The 19,473-nt window shown below is 47.9% G+C and overlaps 5 protein-coding genes across 5 annotated transcripts; 2 read left to right on the top strand and 3 right to left on the bottom strand.

Moving 5' to 3' along the window:
- Positions 1-2,090: 2,090 nt before the first annotated feature.
- Positions 2,091-6,518, top strand: F4813DRAFT_379672 (uncharacterized protein; the record flags this gene model as incomplete). Its single annotated transcript, XM_049245482.1, has 1 exon — positions 2,091-6,518. One exon carries the CDS (start codon positions 2,091-2,093, stop codon positions 6,516-6,518), a length of 4,428 nt encoding a protein of 1,475 aa, XP_049101885.1.
- A 924-nt stretch (positions 6,519-7,442) lies between these two features.
- On the bottom strand, positions 7,443-10,368 carry F4813DRAFT_352398 (ent-kaurene oxidase). Its single transcript, XM_049242520.1, has 5 exons — positions 9,424-10,368; positions 9,247-9,372; positions 9,028-9,187; positions 8,374-8,976; positions 7,443-8,320 (listed from the first exon to the last, which is right to left on the bottom strand). The coding sequence occupies exons 1-5, from the start codon at positions 9,667-9,669 to the stop codon at positions 7,797-7,799; spliced, it is 1,659 nt and encodes a 552-aa protein (XP_049101884.1). The 5' UTR covers positions 9,670-10,368; the 3' UTR covers positions 7,443-7,796.
- A 954-nt stretch (positions 10,369-11,322) lies between these two features.
- F4813DRAFT_387409 (uncharacterized protein) lies at positions 11,323-13,488 on the top strand (the record flags this gene model as incomplete). Its single annotated transcript, XM_049246558.1, has 5 exons — positions 11,323-11,334; positions 11,388-12,413; positions 12,469-12,499; positions 12,772-13,057; positions 13,104-13,488. The coding sequence occupies 5 exons, from the start codon at positions 11,323-11,325 to the stop codon at positions 13,486-13,488; spliced, it is 1,740 nt and encodes a 579-aa protein (XP_049101883.1).
- Positions 13,489-13,954: 466 nt separating this feature from the next.
- On the bottom strand, positions 13,955-16,364 carry F4813DRAFT_328973 (phospholipase A2). Its single transcript, XM_049241106.1, has 2 exons — positions 15,595-16,364; positions 13,955-15,530 (listed from the first exon to the last, which is right to left on the bottom strand). Exons 1-2 carry the CDS (start codon positions 15,918-15,920, stop codon positions 14,066-14,068), a joined length of 1,791 nt encoding a protein of 596 aa, XP_049101882.1. The 5' UTR covers positions 15,921-16,364; the 3' UTR covers positions 13,955-14,065.
- A 511-nt stretch (positions 16,365-16,875) lies between these two features.
- On the bottom strand, positions 16,876-19,185 carry F4813DRAFT_328950 (aminopeptidase I zinc metalloprotease-domain-containing protein). Its single transcript, XM_049241105.1, has 3 exons — positions 18,475-19,185; positions 18,079-18,418; positions 16,876-18,028 (listed from the first exon to the last, which is right to left on the bottom strand). The coding sequence occupies exons 1-3, from the start codon at positions 18,889-18,891 to the stop codon at positions 17,076-17,078; spliced, it is 1,710 nt and encodes a 569-aa protein (XP_049101881.1). The 5' UTR covers positions 18,892-19,185; the 3' UTR covers positions 16,876-17,075.
- Positions 19,186-19,473: the final 288 nt, after the last annotated feature.

Genomic DNA, 19,473 nt, shown 5'->3' with positions numbered 1-19,473 from the left:
GATGGGGCCCAGTGGGCACTAGCCACATGCAACATCCAATGTACGGATTACATAGTACAACGTTGAATGTACCTTTAAATGTACATACCTATGTACCTAGGTAGGTACCATTTTAAGGATTTTTCGGATGCCCGTTGTTTGTCCTGAACATCAATTTCCTATTGCTTCGTAACAAAACCATCCGTGAATTGCTATTCGACAATTGTCGACTGCGATTATCGCACCGCGGTTCTAGTTCATATTCGTACATACATCCCTTTCGTTCTCGTAATAGGTGTCAGAGTACCGGCCTGGCTGGCTTCTGGATAGGTAGCCATAGAGATATTTTCGCTGATATTGGATACCGGTAACGTCGTATGACCCCATCTATTATAGAGCCACTACTGTAGGTAGGCTCTGGAAGCAACTTGATGATACCTGGGCCCGGCCCAACCAGGAAAGGCTCTCCAAGCGTCAAGGATGGTATTTGGCGAATAATATCGTCGAGAACCTGCAGCGCTCTTCTCATAGGACGTCAGGATATGCACAATCCGAGACCAGCTTACAAGCGTGACTCCCGCGGTTCCTCTGGCTTTGCTCACGCGCATATTGTTCACAGTTGGGATGGTGGAAAAGATGCGATGCGAGCAATAGAGGAAAATAGTGGTCAATTCGTTTTGGCCGGTTCGGCAATAGACTGGGACATAATCCAAGTATGCCGAGTGTGGTCGGTCTACCTTTTACCTCTCGTATGAGCTTCGGTGACTCAACGTTAGGTACCTAGTTTTTCTTCCTTAACGTAGCTAACGTTCGGGAGCAACAGCGCGGTGTCCAGGGCCCCTTGTTGGCTGATTATCGGCTTAAGCCTTGGTTAGAGGTTGGATTTTGAACGTTCTAACCTGTAATGGCCGCTGCCAACTAGACCGCCCACTCGGCGATTCCATGTTAAACCCCAAAAAGATCCCATCTTGGCTATTGACAGGGAATCGTTGCGCCACACCTGTCTAGAAGGCCTATTCGTTTACGTACCGCGACCCTTGTCCGGACCCTTGGGTACATCATCGTCTTACGGACATGCAAGGTAAAAAGGTGATGCAAGCTAACAATTACAAGTATCTTCTTATATACAAGTCATACATCTCTTTCGCCTCTTCGATACTTTACCTCTCCTGATACTGTCTCTTCTTACCTTTAATTTTGGGAGTTTGTATGCTTATTTTCCCTATTCCTATCCATTTTCTACGAGTCGAGACGAATCTTCTCACGAGGACCTTCCTATTCAGCTGTACTAATTTCCTACCTTCGAAAACCCTCGCAAAACACTGAACATCATCGCCTCCGACTGCGGAATCGTTTTTACAGCACTGCTGAAGAAAAGAAAAAACACCACGCCGCTAACGCTTGTTAAACGCCCGTACGTCCCCCACAGCTTTGTACTACCACACCGTTCTCCAGCATATCTGAGTTAGTCAAGTCGACATCTACATGCCAAGGTTGTCCCGCACTTGTCACTAAGAACTTGACTGGATCATCTCGAACCCTAGGCCTCCTCAAACTTCGTTTACAATATTATCTACTAGTCTTCTTTCGGGGACTTATACACACCTCTCTTAATTTTTACTGCTGTAATATTTACTTACTAGTTCCTAAGCTGCTAGGTAGTACTTTCGATCCACCCTGGCTGGTGTTTGGTGACCGTTGATTTCTATGGCCCGAGGCCGATATATCTAAATAAGAGATTTGAGATTATACATAGACCTTTGTGGAACACCATCGACCTTGCTTATTCATAGCCGGCTTAAGTTCGCCTATTCCGGCACGTCCGTCTCGCCACCTTAGAGAAGTGGTGTAAAAACGGAAGATCTATTGTAACGGCATTACTAGGTGATTCTTATTGGTTTGTTTGCCGTTGGGTTCCGCTGCTGATCATCTGTCCAGGAAACCCCACGGCTCTTTACTTTTGAAGTCAATATGGACTCTTGATCTTGGCATGGTTGAGAATCGAACCTCGTCCTGGGGATAAAGAGGTAGACATGGCGTCCATCCGCCCACGTTTAGATTCCCGGACTGGATCGGAAGAGGAATCGCGGGCGAAGCGGAGAGGAGGAGTAATGGAGAAGCAAACCCAGGGGTTCTCACTGACTTCAAGTCAGACCGTCCGCAAGGAAGCTGATTACATCCGACCTGGACTTCCCTCAGTCCCACAGGCCAAAGTACAACAAAGCCGGATTCCTCAAAATGCTTCTACACGAAAGCCATCTGGTCCTAAATTCCCATCAAGGCCACCTCTAACTCACGAAACGCTGTCCTGGTCGACAAATTTTGTGCAGCCGGCTTCAAATGTGCCAACATCAACTGCACATGAACGTAGTGACTCAGCAAAACTGCCCAGGGCCATCTTACGTAGGAAACAACCAAGTCTGCCCCAGGAACGGCCTAACATACAAGTTCAGCCTCGTTCGAGTTCAGGGAGAACCGATTCATCGTCTTCGATACCAAGATCACAACCATTTTCCGATCCTATTACCCCCTATTCGGACCGGGGCATTACCGCTAGCCCCGCTGAAATTCGCATTGCACATAATCTAGAATTTCCTCGAACTAATACGCAGCCTTCGGGAATATATCCTGAGTTGGATCGCTATCGAAATGTCGAGCTTCCCTCGAGAGGCGGACCGAGCATAGAAGTCCCATTCAAACTGTCAACCGAGAACCTTCCTCCACCAACACCACTCTTCTCGGGTGGAAGCAGCCACAGTCAGCTGAGTGCCTTCAGTGCGAGTCCTTCTACTAGGTTTTCCGAGTCGCCTGGACCTGGGTCTTATAGCCGAGACACAACCCCAACCTCGATATCATCACAGTCGCCTGGGCTCTTTGTGCCATATCGTCTTCCTATTTCTAGGGCAAGGCAAGCAAGTCCAGCCGAGACCCGACCGCCTGTAACTCGGAGAAGGGCTGGTAGTATACCAAATGAGGGAGACACTTTTGGTACCGATCCCAATGGTCTTGCCGCGGTCCGGGAGGCGTTGAATTCGTCGTCATCGAACTCTACGGTACGCCCCGAAGATAAGGAGAAGAAAACGCGCCGAGGGTTATCACCTGCGATGCCGAACCCTCCTCCTAGGAAGTCATCTCAAAAGTTCAAGAAAAGTGGAGGAGAAAGCGAGTCGCTAATTAAAGCTCCTCGGGTAGTTACTCGACCCTTAATGAGGTCTCCGCCCCAGACGAAAGTTAATTGGTCATCCCACGAGAAATCTCAGGAAATTATAACATCCCCTAAGACTCGCCTAACACCACCCTCGCGGCCTAGCAGAGATGGAACACCCGACCTTTACTCACAATTTGGTGGTCCGGTTCCCGTAATTCACAGCAACCTATCTTCAACAAGCCTCGCCGATCGACGTCAAAGTGGCCAGCTCGCACCCAGTTCATTGCCAAGGTCTATGGCTCCTTCTCCTCAAGACCACTTGGTTTTATCAAAAGGGGCTGTACCTCGAGAGCCTACACCAGCACCGCGTGCAGTAATTACGAAGGCCACCCAATCAAACCAAGAGAAAGGCAGAACCGTCAGGACACCTAGCCCAGCCACTTCGTTTAGAACAAGATTTCCGCTCTTCGGGAGGCGAACCAAGACAACCCCGGAACTACCGCAGGTAGACAAGAAAGACAAGCCCGCTCGAAAAGGACCCGCTGCCGGAACAGGCCACGAAGGATATGGTCGAATAGGCCATGTTAGAAAGCGTAGCAGCGGTGCTGTGAACCCCCCGCGCGGTCTGCCGGGCTCGTTTTCTTCATCTGAAAGCCTTGCAAGTCAATCAACAGACCCATTCTTCTTGGAACGAATGAACCCTGTAATAATCGCCGGTGGCGAGATTGTGGAAAACCGAAACACCAGCTTTGAAATTCCGCAGACCGAAAGCAGTCAGAGTATGATTCCGGGTCGTCTAGGTATTGGTTCCCGCAACAACTCGACCGTATCCGAATCTTCGAGGGAGGAATTGCGACAAACGTTGTGGCCTTCGGCATTCCCTCGTGATTCAACACAGTCTCGTCCTTCGGATAGTAGCGACTCAGAAGCTGTTTCGATGAAGCCTACTATTGCTATTCGAAGGTCAATTCAACGACTGAGGTCCCCAAACCGCTCTCCTTTGAATCTTCCGAAACCAATCGTTACTAAAGGAATAACCTCCCCATCGGTAGGGAGCATAGAAACGACGATCTTGACCGACGACTCTTTTGCGGAGCCTCGACCAGAACCTGTCAGTGAGCAGATTGAGTCCAAGCCCGGGCCACGAAAGCTCACTAAGCGAGCGAGGTCTCCTCGCAAATGGAACCTATTTGGGAGATCGCAAAGCCAACCCCCTAAGGATCGTAACAATAAAGTCGAGGCGAGCGTGTCCGCGGCAGTGAAGCACGCCCCAACTAAGCCGGTCGCGTTCTATACGATGATGGACTCTTCTGAACAAGATGAAACCGAGGAGCAAGACGTTTGCGAAATTTTGAGGGAGGCAGAGGTTTTAATCCCGTTTATGCCTCCTAACGATCATGATCGAAGGCCATCCGAGAGCAGTATTCGATCCTTAGACCCGCCTCGTATCCGTCAGCACCAGCTGAAAGAGGCTACGCCAAAACCGGCGCAAAACGTTGCTCTCCATACGAAATCGCAAAAAACATCGATATCGAAGCCGCAAAACAGGGCTCCTATCTCCGTTTCAAGTAATCCCAGAGTCCGTCCGAGTAGGCTTCCTCAAGTTGGCAGGATACCCAAGGTTATCAATACCCGCCCAGAACAGACGTCTCCGAAGAGCTTCTCCCGCCCTTTTCATCGGATCAGTCTCCAAAGACCGCCTCCTGACCTAAGCCAAGTTGACGGTAACTCCGTTGCGAAGGGTCCAAGCCCAACAAGGCCTTTATCCCTTGAACGTGCTCAGACGGAACCATCGGTAACAACTACCATTCATAATGCCTCCATCAAACCAGAACCACCTTCTGAAGATTTGTCTCCTAAGTTTGGCGAAGCTGGAAAGGAATTTCTTGCATTTTCGCCTCAAAAAGGTTCTGAATGCACGACAAGCTCTGGGTCTAGCAATTCAGAGTTGGTGCATGCATTCAAGCATACCCCGTTACCTCCAACACCGAACGTCCCGCTTACTGAGGACGAAATTTGGGATGAATACAACGACTTCTTGGGTGAGGTGCCGCCATCAGCGACCTCTTCTCGGGGTGTTCCTTTCCATCTGGAGATCTATAGCTCTAGGTTGGCGAAGGAATCAAGCAAGTCGGTTGAATCACCTACCGTTAATAATCATCCGGCCAAGGACACTCGTGATTCTATCGGGACTAGAAAAAGTGCTACCTCGTCAAGTCACTTCAGCGCTGATATGACAGCTAGAATCAACGCGGCTTTCAGATTCGGCACTGAAGCACCGACAACACCATTTTCAGTTTCGGAATTTGTATCTGGATATGGCGACAGCAATACTGGTAACCAACAACCAGACAAGGAGCCAGACAAGGAACCAGACAAGGCACCCGTTCCTCAGCGAGATAGCTCGTCTTCGAACAAAAGTACTAAGACTAAGAGAAGTTCAACTAGTAGTCGTTCCAGCGAAGAAACACCTCTTTCCCAGGTCAATCTTCGCGTAGGCTCAATGACGGTGAGCAAATGGCTCACGTTTGGCCATGTTCTATTCAGCCCGGTCCGCGAAGACCTCAATAATGACGTCGGCTCACTCAAGCGCCATTCAATTCTTGTCATTGACGGCCTTGGAAATGACGACTGGTCTTTCTACGCTGCCGAAACCTACCCTGATGCAACCTTCTTTAACTTATCTCCTCGTGCACCGATGTCACCAGAGCAAAAGTCGACTCCTTCGTTTCCCCTCTCGCCACCTAATCATCATCAGATCCAATTGATATCACACATGGATAAGCTCCCTTTCGGGCCAGACAGCTTTACGGCAGTCGTGTTCCGGTTCCCATCTGCAGCCCCAGAATCTCACTATCGCAATATCATTTCAGAGGCGCGCCGTGTTCTCAAGCCTGGAGGATACATCGAACTATCCATCCTCGATGTGGACTTGAACAATATGGGTAACCGTACTCGGCGCTCGGTACGCCAACTCAAGGAGCGAATCAGCGCACGTAATCCCGACTACAATCTTAGCAGCACAGCGGACCTCATTCTTCGCCTCCTTGGTAAGAAAGGATTCACTGACGTCAAGACTTGTCGCGTTGGCGTGCCCGTGGCGAGTGCGATTACAAGCTCCTCTCGCGTTAAAGGCAAGAAGGATGAACGAAGCCTAGCGGAAATGATGAACGATAAGACGGAACTGGGCGACGAGAATATCACGAAGATGGTTTCGAAAGTCGGACGATGGTGGTATAACCGATGCTACGAAACCCCAACCGGAATGACTACCAGTATCTGGAACGACAAGTATTTGCTGGCCGAATGCGAGGAGTGGGGAACGAGCCTCAAGCTTATGGTATGCCATGCAAGAATGCCCGAAGCGGGAGGAAGAGTTGCAAGCATATGATATGCCTTCGACATATAGTTTCCTGATGATCCTTATATCTTCACGATGTCTTCGACAGCCCAGCTTTTTGGAACTCGAAATCCTCGGACCTGGAGTTATTCCCTTCCTCACTGGACAACATAATCTCTATCGACGTGTACAGAATCTATACTATCCTGGACTCATACTCCCTTGCACTATATTTCCTTTCGAAATTGTCTTACGGGAAAAAAAAAAATTTCACGAGAATCGCGAGAAATCATTTAAAGATCTAAAGATGGCGCAAGCCTATCATGAAAATCTAGTTTTTTTTTTAACTTAACTAAGCATAAGAAATGGCAGGAACCAGAAGACTCAAAGTCATTGCATATAAACAAGAGACCGGTAAAACAGTACGGCTTCAACAAACTAACTCGCTCTTCCCTCGACTGGGAACATAGCGATCGTTTTTCATTTCTGGACATACGAAACTTTATGCATCTATTTTACCTACCTTTCTAACCAGGCTTGATAGCCTGGCAAGATCTACCATCTAATACTTTATTGCTCATTGTCGCGGGACCGGCCTCCAGGAGAGCTCCACTGCTTCTGATCAAGAACATTGGGAGTTGGGTTACATGGGTATTAAGAAAGGAGGCTTGGTTTTTAATTGGGTTATCCCGCCTTTGCAATTGTATCACCAGAGGCCGGATTTATGGGTGTGCGGAGGGCTCTGGAAGCGAGACGATACTGGGGGAACTACTCGAGGCGACGTGCCTTGTGGCGAGTGGAATTGTTTGAAAAGAAAGACGTGACGAAATTATGATACCTAATGACGATGTAGAAGCACGGGAAAGCCTTGAAATTGGTCATGAGACGGAGATTATATGAATGTTCAGAGCAAGCGCAGCAAGTCTAGAGATACCCCATTCTTTTCTAATAATGAAATATTATTCTAAATCAAATCTTCATCTTTTTGTTAAGTGATTTCAATCCGAGTGAACGTTCTATTTGCTCTACTGCCAAGATTTTTGAGGTCTGTCCGATATATAAGCCCCATTGAACGCCTTTCTATGACAATGTCGCAATCCTAAAGCCCATAAACTAAGCTACGGGACTTGGGTATATAGTATATACATGTTTTGTACGATTGGGTATTATATGCAAGTTCCGTTCCTTCCCCTTAATACATATCCTAAATCATCCGTCCATATCCGACTTCATACATGTCGGACTTATTAGCAATCCCGGTAGCTCCTGGCCCCGAGACATTTCCGCCTGTGTACATCGCTTCTCCTTTTTTTTTTCTAAGCGAAGTCATCATGAATAAATTGTCGTTCTCCTCCTAAACAGAACCTCGGCGGTCATGCTCGGACTCTTAGTCATCATAAACATGTTGGGTGCCGGCCGGCCCTCGCCGTCCCGTAGCTTGATGTCGTAATGCAGCAGTAGGTACGCGAGGACCATCTTGATCTCGCAGCCGGCGAAGAAGCGGCCCGGACACGCGTGCTTTCCCAGCCCGAAGTTCATGGCTGTGTCGCCGATGCTGGTGAACTGCCACCGCCCATTCGCGTTCGCAGAGAGCTCGTCTGTTGTTGTTGTTGTTGAAGTTGGTAGGGTAGTGGTAGAGGATGCAGGTGAAGAGAAAGATGAGGATGAGGATGATGATGAATGTTGATGTTGTCGGAGTTTCCAGAATCGTAGCCCGTCGAAGACTTCGGGGTCCGGATAGTATCGCGGGTCGACGGCGATGCCGGCCATCGGTGCGAGAAGATTGGTGCCCGATGGTAGGTGTGTTCCGTCGGATAGATCGACTGGCTTCATCACTTTTCGGATGAAGGATGCTAATAAGTTAGAGGACGTAATTTTGCATTTGTTTTGCTTGAACAACACTTACTGACGTTCCCGGACAGTCGCTGAGACTCCTTGATAAAACTATCAAGTTTCTTCAGCTTGCCCATACTATCTTTCCTCTCCCATGCCTCATCGTCGTTTAATACTTCACGCGCTTCTTCGCGAAGTATCTCCTGCATGTCTTGGTGCACAGCTAAGTCGTAAATACAATCCGTGGTCAGATTACTCGTCGTGTGAATTGACGCAGCACTTAGCAGTAGCTGTATCTTGCTCTGAATATAGAAGTCTGTCTTCTGGTCCTCCGGCAAGGCATCCTGTAACCATTGGACAAAATCGTCGGGCTTATCGTATCCGGGTGTCTCTGCGTCACGGATACGCTCTTCAATAATAGGCGTAAGCATCGCCTGTGCCCTCTCTAGGTCTCTCCGGATCGTGCGTAGCTCGGAAACTAGATATTGTGCTGCAGGGCGCATCCACGGCGGGAAGAATTGTAGCTTGATAACCGCGATAAAGGCGGTGATGGCGAAGTTGATGCTCACATCCATCCATTCCTCTGACCGGTTCAGCAGTGGTCCAACAAAGACACGCCCACTTAGACGAGCAATCGTTCGGACCATGAAAGGCTGTATCTTGAAGGGGGTCCATTCTATTGTCTATCAGTTGACTGGTCATTTCGAGTGCCATCTGCATAATCTACCTTGACACTCGGGAAACTCGTTGGCGATGATGTGTTCGAGCTCTTCCTTGAGCTGTGGCGTCATTCTTGCTAGCTGCCCAGTCATCTTGCACTTCAAGAGCAGAGACAGCGTGTCAGAATGCGCTCCCGCGCAGAGGTTGGTATACTCGCTCAACATAGCCTATATGATATTGTTAATGTCTCAGTTTCTACGAGGTTAGTTCTCCTCTTAAAACTAACCTCTTTAACAGCCGTCCTCGCGCTTAGAGTATCTTCTGGGAGACCCTTGAGCTCGCCGACCAGTGACGACGGGATGATAGTTCTCATACCCTCTGTCGATTTGACCTGGTACACAGTATCACGGAACTGAAATCCCTTTAGCACTATAGACCTCTCCAATGACTAGGGGTTACAGACCTTGGAATAGCTATCCTTGATCAAGGTATCGGCATTAAACATCCATTTTAATCGGGATGCCTGGTAGAAAGGTGCCGAGACACTGCATTTCTGCTTGCCTGATTGAAATAACCATATACAGAACAATACTGCACTGATAGCTACATAATAGCTTAGGCGGCTACCATCTAAGACTTGACTGGGCAACGCGTCTGCGACGATGGTGAAGTTGGTGCGAGGGCTAGCATCCTCTATTATGGACGGCATCGTAATGAGAAGATTGGAGGTTGATGAGAGGGAAAAGGGTTAGGAGAAGGGGAAAAGGAATACTGTTGTTCTGGCTTTCGGTTTGACCATGTGTATTGTCGTTTTTGATAGAGTCGCCGTGGATATAATTAAAACGAATCCGAGTATACTATTACAGTCAAAGAAGTCAAGCAGATACCGGTATAATCCACGATCCACGATCCACGATCCACGCTGCCAGCCCGATTTCAATGGCAGCACTATGGCCACCAAATACGGAAGATTGTAATGAATGTCGAAGGTAGAGACGGGCAAACGAGGTATTGAGTCTTCCTGCTGGTTACTTGAATAGTAACTATGACGTCTAAGGCGTATTTGAAGTAGTTATATTAACAGAAGATAAGAGACGGAAAAAAGAGAGAAAATAAGAGTAAGAAATTAAGAAATTATTGTTCGGTCAACGAACTAGATATGTTAAAACATTTCGACTATGTAAATGGATAGTACGTTTCTCGCGACAAAGAAGTAGGCGACGTTCGCGACTCGGTCGTGATGACCATCCTTGTAAACCCTAACAGAAACGGAAGTTCCGGTTCATATTTGATACCTACTCGACGTCTATTATTTTGCTAGAAACTACCTTCCTAGGTATTGTACCTACCTAAACAGCTCGTGACACCTAAGGGGTTAAACCTTGTTGCTGTTCTTGGTTTCCGACCGGGACGCTGAAACGGGAACTAGTAAATTGAAGCTAAAGACCCCGGGAGATGCCATCTCCGAGACCCTAGTCGACCCCACATCGCCGGTTAGAGCGCCTCACCTATATGTATCACCCTTTCTGTTTTAGACCCTATTATAGTGGGAAAACGTGTAAGTCTTATACAAACACTACCTAACCTTAGGTAGGTAGGTACCTAAGTTAATAAATAGATATTTTAAGACAATCTCTGATAAGATCAAACAATTGGAGAGATCTATATCTAAGTTATCACTAATCTAGTTATTTTATTATTTTACCATTAACACTTCAAGAATAAAATCCACTCGCAAGCTTTTAGATTTCAGTTCATCGACCTGGTCTTTTAAGCCGGTTCCGTAGCTCTTGGCACCGTCTCAGCGAGCAGATCCCCGGCAAGAATTTATATCCGCCCGACTTAACAAGTCTGATCTTCATGCGTAAAACTCGGTCGTTTTGACTATTCTATCTCTTTTCCCTGGGTCCCCCCCTGTGTAGTCCGAGCGACTAGTAGATCTATGATCCGACAAGCAATTCGGATCATCTTAGCGATGCAACAAGCATTGGAGATGCTAGGATTCTGGCAATTATTCGCGACAGCATGATTTCCCATGATCTACAAGGCAACTTCAGCCGTGTGAGTTCATGTGCCGAGACGGCCCCGTAGTTTCGGCATATCTTCCCTAGAGCTTCCCTAAAGCTTCGACAAGGCTTAAATTAATATTCCTCTACCCACTTTTCCACGACGTGCTGGGCGTGCTGGGCGTGTTGCCTCTTCAACCTTCGGTGATTATTTGATGGGCCTTGAAAGTAGTATAAAGTTACTAACTACCGATAAATACATCGACAATTGCGAGGATGGAAAACACCTATGGCAACGAGAATAGAGCCAGTGGGCTATTTCCTACAATTCTTCAGAAGTGAACTTACCCTTCACTATGTCTTCCAGAGTAGACAGACACAGTTACACCAAGTGACACAGTCAACCACGGATGACATTTAGACGACACTAGGAAAGCTTAACGATCTAAAGAAGTCAATTGATGACGTGAAGTCTGACTTAAGAAGGACTGCAAATGACCAACATATCGAAATCTTAAACTCTGTTAAGAAGGCACGGAATGAAAACACACTATTTCACACACAATCAGCGCAACAGGCTATTGCGGATCACTCCTTAGTCTATCAAGGACTAGGGGATCTCCGGGACTCGATGAAAAACATTACTACGGGCCTTCAGCACATCCAGGTTCGGCAGTCAGAGACACTGGAATCTCTTGCTCATGTTAAAGTAGAGAACTCGACCTTTTTTGCTACGGTAACCCAACAAATTCCCTTAGCTAGCGATTCCAGTACCCTAGTCCACGCGCTTCGGCCCCTATTAGAGCAGTATAAAGACGAAATTCTCGCAGGAGTCAAGAAGGAATACCGATCCGCGGCCCGGACAGAGTTCGATAATATCATTCAAAACACACCTGCTGCACTCAACGAGATGCAACACCGCAGCGGGACAGCACAACATGATTCTGAAAGGGTGGTGGTCGGGAGTAAAGAGACGACCGAAATGGATTCGTATACTTCTGAATCGCATACAACCCCCTTCGAGGATCCGAAACCGTTGCTCCCTAAGAGGCAGGCTCTTGGCCGGCCGGATAAGAACAGTATAACGATGCTCTACTACAACTGGCGGGAATGGCAAACTAGACTAGGAACTTTGGTATTTATCATCCGAGACAGAGTCCATTTTAACGAATACGGGCGCCCAATAAAGATGTACGAGCTTACAGTACACTTTACACCGTCGCCAAGTTGGCTGTCTACGGGCTTCTCAATGACGTACGAGAACAAAACCGATGCGAGAGGAGGCCCGGAGTTCGGTCTTAGTTTCAAGACGTATCGCGTTCTTCCAGACGACCATGAAGTGATTCGTGCTATAGAGAATGGTGATGTCTGTACTGTCCGGAATATGTTGTCGCAAAAGCTTGTTTCACCTTCAGACAGGAATTTGGATGGATGGCCATTGCTCATGGTAAGTTTAGATGCCAAAGGCGACTGCGATATTCAATTATGCTAAGCAACGTCAGTATGCTGTGGTGTCTGGTGAATTGGATATTTGTAAAGCATTGATACAAGGTGGCGCAGATATCAATGCATGCATTATCGGATAAGTACCTCCTAATCCATATTATAACTACCTAACCAGGTACACAGGTAGTTGTATAATTAGAGGAAGCCCGTCCTAACAAGCTCATACCAGTGACGGCAATGCTATAATTGCGGCAATGACTCCGTTTTGTTTAGCCAGGAATGTTGAAGCCCGAGCCATATTCCACTACCTCCTAAGCCTCCCCCTGGGATTAATATCGAAAGCTTATGGCAAGCTACAGGTCTATTAGAATTCGCGATATATTCCATGGTGATCCCCGGCGTTTTTGATCCACCTAAACGATTCAAGAATGTTCTTGAAGACTGGGTGTCAGTCTGTCAATTCATGGATGTTGATTTCAACGTCTCTAACCTGACTTTCCTAGAGCTTGTCGTAGAACGATTTTGGGACAAACCATCGGATCCTAGCGAAACTGTGGAGGATTTGATACTGAAATTCAACTCGGTTGTCCAGCAACGAATTGGTCTCGCGGATTCGGCAGATCCTATGGATTCATTATCTATAGGGTACCTTTGCCTTTCTCATGTGCAGTAACGTCTATGAAGCTCATAGAAATTCGTCCATATCGTGCGAGCCTTCGCCTATTTTATCGGTCCCTTACCGTCGTTATTTTCTACACCCTAGTGTGGCCCTCGGCATTAAATTCCTTGCCTACGTCATGTTAAAGAAAATTGCCGAATGCCCTGACTGTATTTTCGACAAGTATGAGGACATTACGATATCGGACTGGTTCTACGACAAAGATTGTTTGCAAGACATATGGGAAGATATACTAGAAGACCGCGGATTTGATGTTGATTGGGTCTACGAAGAAAATGGGAGACGGAAGCGCGTGGTTTTAGGAGAAAGCTCGACTCACGATATCAACATTGGACCGGATACTTCGAGAATATTGGATGTGAGGCGCCGACAAGGCTACGAGAACTCTGATGAGTAAGATGGGTGCGTTAGAGGCTTTTGGTCTTAGTTTTACGATATTCAACTTCATAGAATTGGTTAGGGGTGCTGGTTTCGCATGTACTTTTTTTTTCTTTCTCTTAACAGACAGAATGGACGACTACGCTTTCTTTTAAGCTTTCAAAACGCACGTCTATAAGGTCTAATAAGCGATAAGAACAGAAAGTAGTTGAAATGCCATCATTTTACTCTCGTGGAAGATTAACAACATCCATACTCTCGGGGTACGAGGTAAATATAAGAACCAAAATGCCAATAAACCCGAATCCAATACTTCTCAACAACGCAGATATGCCATCAATTCATTTACGCCTCTCTGATGCCTTATAAGCTGTCTAGGTAAATTTACACGACATGGCCCCCTTCGCCGTGATGTGCTCTTAAAACGCCATAACATTTGAATCCCACCGCCTCCCCTAAGCTCTTCTAAGTCAGCCAACCCCCCCCCCCCCTTTTCCCTTCCAGTCTTAACCGGATCCTTAACAAAAAGAAGAAAAAGCCATCCAGATACAACCCAACGCCAAGCCATAAATCAACTACATCATACAGCATTAGCATCAGCTTTTTGCTACCACGTCCTCCTCCGTAGCACGAGGCTCGATAACATCCGCCATCTGCGGCTCCTGCTCCTCCGCTGCCTCGGTGCCCGCCTTTACTTCGCCGTTATCATCCACCACCTCGCCCATACCCACGATATCGATCCACCGCCAGGCATCCACAGTCTCGTGTCCGCTACGATCTAGGATCGCCTTGTCGTCGTGAATACCGTCTTCAAGGCTCCTATCTCCAACTTCCACTTCACGATTTCCATCTCCACCTTCGTTTCCGCCCTCCCTTACGTCTCGACTAGTCGTCGCATCACCCTCGACAGTCGTAGTTCCATTCCCGCCCCCACTCAAATCCTTCCCGATAAACGCGCCATCGACCAGATCCCCCGTCCACGTGCGCGCGACCGGCACGCCGTTCGCGCGCAGGACTTGCAACATCGCGCGGCGGTTAAGCCGGAGGGCGCGCTCCGGCTCCTCGGAGCCGAAGACCCTGCGCGTGAGCCGCGGGAACAGGACTCCGAAATCCGACTGCGACAAGTGCGCCGAGCGCTCTACGAAGAAGAAATTCGGCTCGGGGAGCTTAACGCCCGACGCGTTGTCCTCGTAGAAAGCGGTCGCTTGTACCGTCGGTGCCGACGGATCGGGTGACAGTACCCGCGCCGTTGCATGCAGGTGCTCTTTCCACTTGAAGAAATCTTCTGATCCGATCGCTAGAAGCGCGTTGCCGCCCGGCGGCGAAGAGTTGTCTGCGGCGTACATGGGGAGCGGGAGGTTGAAGAGGGGTTTTGTGGTGTTGGCTAGGAGGGGGAAGCACCACATATCGAGGAGGATGGCGACGTTGCGCGGCGTGATCTGCTGGTAGATTGAAGAGTCGCGGGACGGCACGTATAGCTGATCGGACATGGCTTCGAGCTCCGGGCGGCCGGCGTAGAATACGGATTTGAGGAACTGGACGACGGTGGCTGAGCCGAAGCTGTGACCGGCGAAGATGATGCTACCCGGCTCGTGAATGTGTAGTTTGCCGATCAACGGGGAAAGAGAAGGAGTGCTCTTGTTTAGATTTGTCAGGGACAAGCCCTTGTCGATGCCCAGTATAGCCTCGTGAACCAGCCCCATCTCCCATAACCGTATTCGGAGTTGATCGTTGCGCAGAGCGTATACCTCGTCCGTGGCGACGTGTGATACGCGATGGTAGGGGACCATACGGCGCGTGCTGCGTACAAAGTACCGGTCTTGCTGCGAAGGGATGCGGATAAAGGATGCAACAGCGCTGCCGTCCCTATGCTCGGGACATATTACCACGACGCCATGTGAGGCCAGCGAGCCTACTACTTGCGAATATGCGTTTCTACTGCCGCCAAGACCGTGGGAAAATATGGCTGTCGGCCACCGTTTGTTCGGGGTGTTGGGCTCGAGTACTGGTGCATTCTTAATAACGGGGATCGAAGTGTAGTGTAGATGTCTCGGGAGAAAGCTATTGCAGATTTTATATAAGCCTATGTCCGAAAATTACAGTGATAGGAGTTCATTGGACTTACGAGATGGCCTCTGCTAGTAGTTGGCCAATTCCTAAGAATTGGATGTAGGCAGATAGATGTTCGCGCTGGGGAGCCGGCAGCCAGGTTATGCGCTTGCCCTGGGAATCCGGATGCGCCGGATAGAATATTCGGAATTGTATCGTCTCGATGTCAGCCGCATTGCTCGGTGCCGGAGCCGGTGATTCGAGTTCTGAGACTGGGATCTCAACGTCGACGGTGCCGACCTTGTAGGGTCCCGTATATTCCCCGAATCCCGGTATTGGGTTTAATCGCGACAGGAGCGAGCTCCATCTGTCGGTTTCTGAGGGATTGGCTGGTTGCGCCATGGATCGTCACCAGCGGCTCTTGGTTTCGTAGTTAAATAGGTGAATATGTCAAGTTGTCAAGTGTAGGTCGTTTGCAGTGATATTTGGTTTACTGCGGCAATTGTTCCTTATTTTGAATGCTCGCAGATGTAATATGGTACAAAAAAAGATTAAGCGAAGATTTGATGCTATGACCGAGGTTAGATATGAAAAAAGCAAATTTCTTGAAATTTTGTTCGTGAAGCGTTGATAAAAGTGACAAGATTAAGGGTTCGCCGGCGCTAGGGGGGGGGGGGGGGAATGTATTAGTTGACCGAGCACAGCCTCGCCGCTTTGCCCTAAGGTCAGTTACTTTACAAGTTGTAAAGAAAACTTTTATAGAAGTATATTATTGAATTTTAGAAGGAGTATATGCTTAACCTAGTTCATTAAAATAATTTGAAAAGTAGGTAGAGATTGTGTAAGAGTTAAGAGTCAAGAGAGACTGTAGAAAGTAGAATAAATAAAAACCAAAATGTTTAAGTTGGTTGATTGGTTCGGCCAATAATCGTCTACAATTCCTTGGCCTCTTTCGATTATTTTAGCTGACCAACACGTCATCAATTTAGCTACGAATTCCTCTTTCGTCTTAATATGTAGATAGTTAGTGGCCATGACCCAACGGTATCTAAAGAAAGTTTGCCTTCAAATCTGTGCACTTGAATGAATACTACTGATCACACGATAGTCGCGTGCTCTCGGTCCAAGATCTCCAAATATTTTTTTTTAAACTTTAGCAAGTCTAGTAGCACATAAGTGCGCCCTCCAAAACCTAACCACTGCCGTGGGTTCAGCGGGCCCTTGATTACATCATTCCGCATTCACATGCAAAGTCCCCTGTCCTGGGTAACAAAATGGTTCCTGAGCTCCTGCAGGCGACTATCACTTTTCCCCAAATATTGGATATTACTATTTATCGTGTAAAATAAGGCCTGTTTTCTCGTCATAAGCTCTCTCGCGCATTGCTACATTCAAACTAAATAGGCGATACCGGAGTATTAGTAGAAACGCTTGGCTCTAAGTTGCTAAATCCTAGTTATTCTAAAATCTAATTAACATCGCCTAAATTGGGCGGCTATTGATACATCTGAATGTACACAGCTTGGTCTTGATATCGAATCATATGGGTAGCTCGCTTCACTGCCATTCGGCATCGACCTTCTCCCACTTGTCAAGGAATCCTTTAAAGAATTTAACACCCAGACCTGGATCTAGAGAACCACATGTTGCACGGATAGAATGCATGCTAAGCTGGGCCATTCCAGCATCCGCGGCCTTGATGCCCATAGCACTACTTAACATAGGTCCAACTGTGCCGCCACTTCGAGAGTCATTCCGGATCTGGAAGACTTGCGGCGTGCAGTCGCTTAACTCGGCAACTCTGGTAAGAATTGCAGTCGATACCGAATCCGTAGTCATATGGCCATTGCTGTCCGCGGCAATGGTAATTCCAATGTTGAGACGAGGTGCATGTCCGTCGAGGTAGCGGGATAAAAAGTTGGGGTTTACGGCATGGCTGACATCCGCCGACACGAGGAATGACTGCGCATACGTTTGACCTAGGACGCCAGGCCCAAATGCCTTATCTTCTCCGCATAGAGACTCGACGGCTCTCTCAATTACAGACGGGAGGAAATTGCCCCTTGCACCTTGGCGTAAAAGAGAACCAATTTCCTCATCGTCAAAAAGCGCGACTAACTTTATAACACCGTCGTCATCGTTTGCCTCCGAAGCCAGCAGAGCTTGAAATGCCGCCCAAGAACACAACTTATCATCAATGCGACCAGCAAAAATGAACTCTTTATCCAACCCACCCACAGTTGCGGGCTGGAGATCGAAGAGCTCCAACTCCCAATTTACAATTTGGGAGTGGTCTTTAATGCCTAACTTTTGCGAAATTAGCTGGACGAGCCTCGGTGGCTGGGTAGCAACAAACGATCCAGCCGGACCCAAAGGTTCAACCGGTTTAGCATTCGAGGATGAAATATCAGAATTGTCAAGTCCAATAATTGGAACTGCTTCCGTCTCCTTGTTTTGTTGACCCAGCATACCCACACCAAAATGGGGAGCAAGTGTTGGTATACGAGCAACTATGTCCAATTAGCGTTAAGAATCGCACATTTGCTTACAGCATACTCACTAGGCCAATCAAGTTGAACGAGTCGGCTCGAGGTCTTGCCAGACTCGTCCCGTACAATAACTCGACCTCCGATACTAAGATCCCGATCCCACCAGGTTTCATTTAGACCACCCGCGTACGGAGCGACTCCTAGTTGGATATACCCAGCTTTGGTCGGCTTGTTGCTAACGGGCTTTAATTTTGCGGTTAAAGCGTCGATGTGACCTGCGATGATGGCTACACCATTTCCAGGCTTGTATGCCTTTCCAACCGTGAATCCAATAAGAGAAGTGCCATTTCGAGTCACGTAATACTTGCCACCAGCCTTGAGCTTCCCAGACCAGTCATCCCGTGCAGGAAGCTTTCAACAATGCTTAGCTTAACTCTTTAAAATCATAGTCAACTTGGAATACCAACCTCCTTATAGTCAAGGGCATTTAATTTGTCTTTAAAGTAACCGACGGAATGAAATACAGTAGGGTTCTCTTGAAGAAACTTGCAGAAGGGCTCGGTGAAAGCCTCGGGTTTCGACGCCAGGATATCGCACGCAGAACATTGCTGTGTATCACTTTCGATTATGATATTCGTACGGGTTCGCTTCTCTTTAGGTATATCCTGCAAACAAGAATCGCAAAGGGACACGGACCCGCTGCGAGCTAGGTCACCGACGACAAACGCCTTTACAGCATCGGATATAGTTGGCTCATTTTCGAATTCGGAAGGGTTGGCGAAGCTTGACAGACGAGACGTGCTTAAAGCATTTGTTGCCGCTTCGCTTCGGAGAGACAGGTTGGAGGTGCGCTGGCGCAGGTAGTCGGATGTGTGTTGCGTCATGTTTTAACTGTGAAATTGGTTCGAATTCGTAGTTGCCAAAGGGAGGGGGTAGAGTAGAAGACGGGGTTTTCACTTGGGATGTCGGGTAGTTAAAAAGAGCGGTAAGTCGGGTTTGAGATGAGTGAGAGATAGGAGGTTGGGATGATGAAGTCAACACGACCGCAACTACCAGGCAACCCGGCATCGCAAGCGCGCTAGGAGATTGCGGCAGATAAGACATTGCATCACCTGCTAATTCCAGATGACCTAGCTCGGAGCCTCAAGTGCCACTCACACAGGCACGCTAGGCCTTTTCCCCGGACCCATCAGGGGATGCTAGGACGAGAAGTACAATGCATAGGTACATGCACTAGCCCCGCCACTCCTGTCTAAACCAGCTTCAACAAAGTTAAAAAGACATTCAAGTCTGGGAAAGTTACATTTGCGTAGGTACCTAATCATTAATATACAGTACAGTACCCTTGCTTTGACTATAAATAGGTAACTTACATACATGTAGTCTAAATGTGCTTATTAACATTAAGGTTTCCTGTCTGTTCTCTTATCGTAATTCAGTCTTTGCTAGAGCTTAGGCTCAACCTT

Source organism: Daldinia decipiens, assembly GCF_022478715.1.
Source record: "Daldinia decipiens strain CBS 113046 unplaced genomic scaffold F4813scaffold_8, whole genome shotgun sequence".
Lineage (NCBI taxonomy): Eukaryota > Fungi > Ascomycota > Sordariomycetes > Xylariales > Hypoxylaceae > Daldinia > Daldinia decipiens.
The sequence above is the reverse complement of the archived record's forward strand: the minus strand, read 5'-3'. Positions and strand labels throughout refer to the sequence as shown.

Coding starts and splice junctions, on each gene's coding strand:
- F4813DRAFT_352398 (XM_049242520.1), bottom strand. CDS start 9,669: ATGCCGTCCATAATAGAGGATGCTAGCCCTCGCACCAACTTCACCATC. Junction 9,373..9,423: donor TCAAGGATAGCTATTCCAAG/GTCTGTAACCCC, acceptor AAGGGATTTCAG/TTCCGTGATACTGTGTACCA. Junction 8,977..9,027: donor CGAGTTTCCCGAGTGTCAAG/GTAGATTATGCA, acceptor GATAGACAATAG/AATGGACCCCCTTCAAGATA.
- F4813DRAFT_328950 (XM_049241105.1), bottom strand. CDS start 18,891: ATGACGCAACACACATCCGACTACCTGCGCCAGCGCACCTCCAACCTG. Junction 18,419..18,474: donor ATGCCCTTGACTATAAGGAG/GTTGGTATTCCA, acceptor CATTGTTGAAAG/CTTCCTGCACGGGATGACTG. Junction 18,029..18,078: donor CGTTCAACTTGATTGGCCTA/GTGAGTATGCTG, acceptor AATTGGACATAG/TTGCTCGTATACCAACACTT.
- F4813DRAFT_328973 (XM_049241106.1), bottom strand. CDS start 15,920: ATGGCGCAACCAGCCAATCCCTCAGAAACCGACAGATGGAGCTCGCTC. Junction 15,531..15,594: donor CTACTAGCAGAGGCCATCTC/GTAAGTCCAATG, acceptor AATCTGCAATAG/CTTTCTCCCGAGACATCTAC.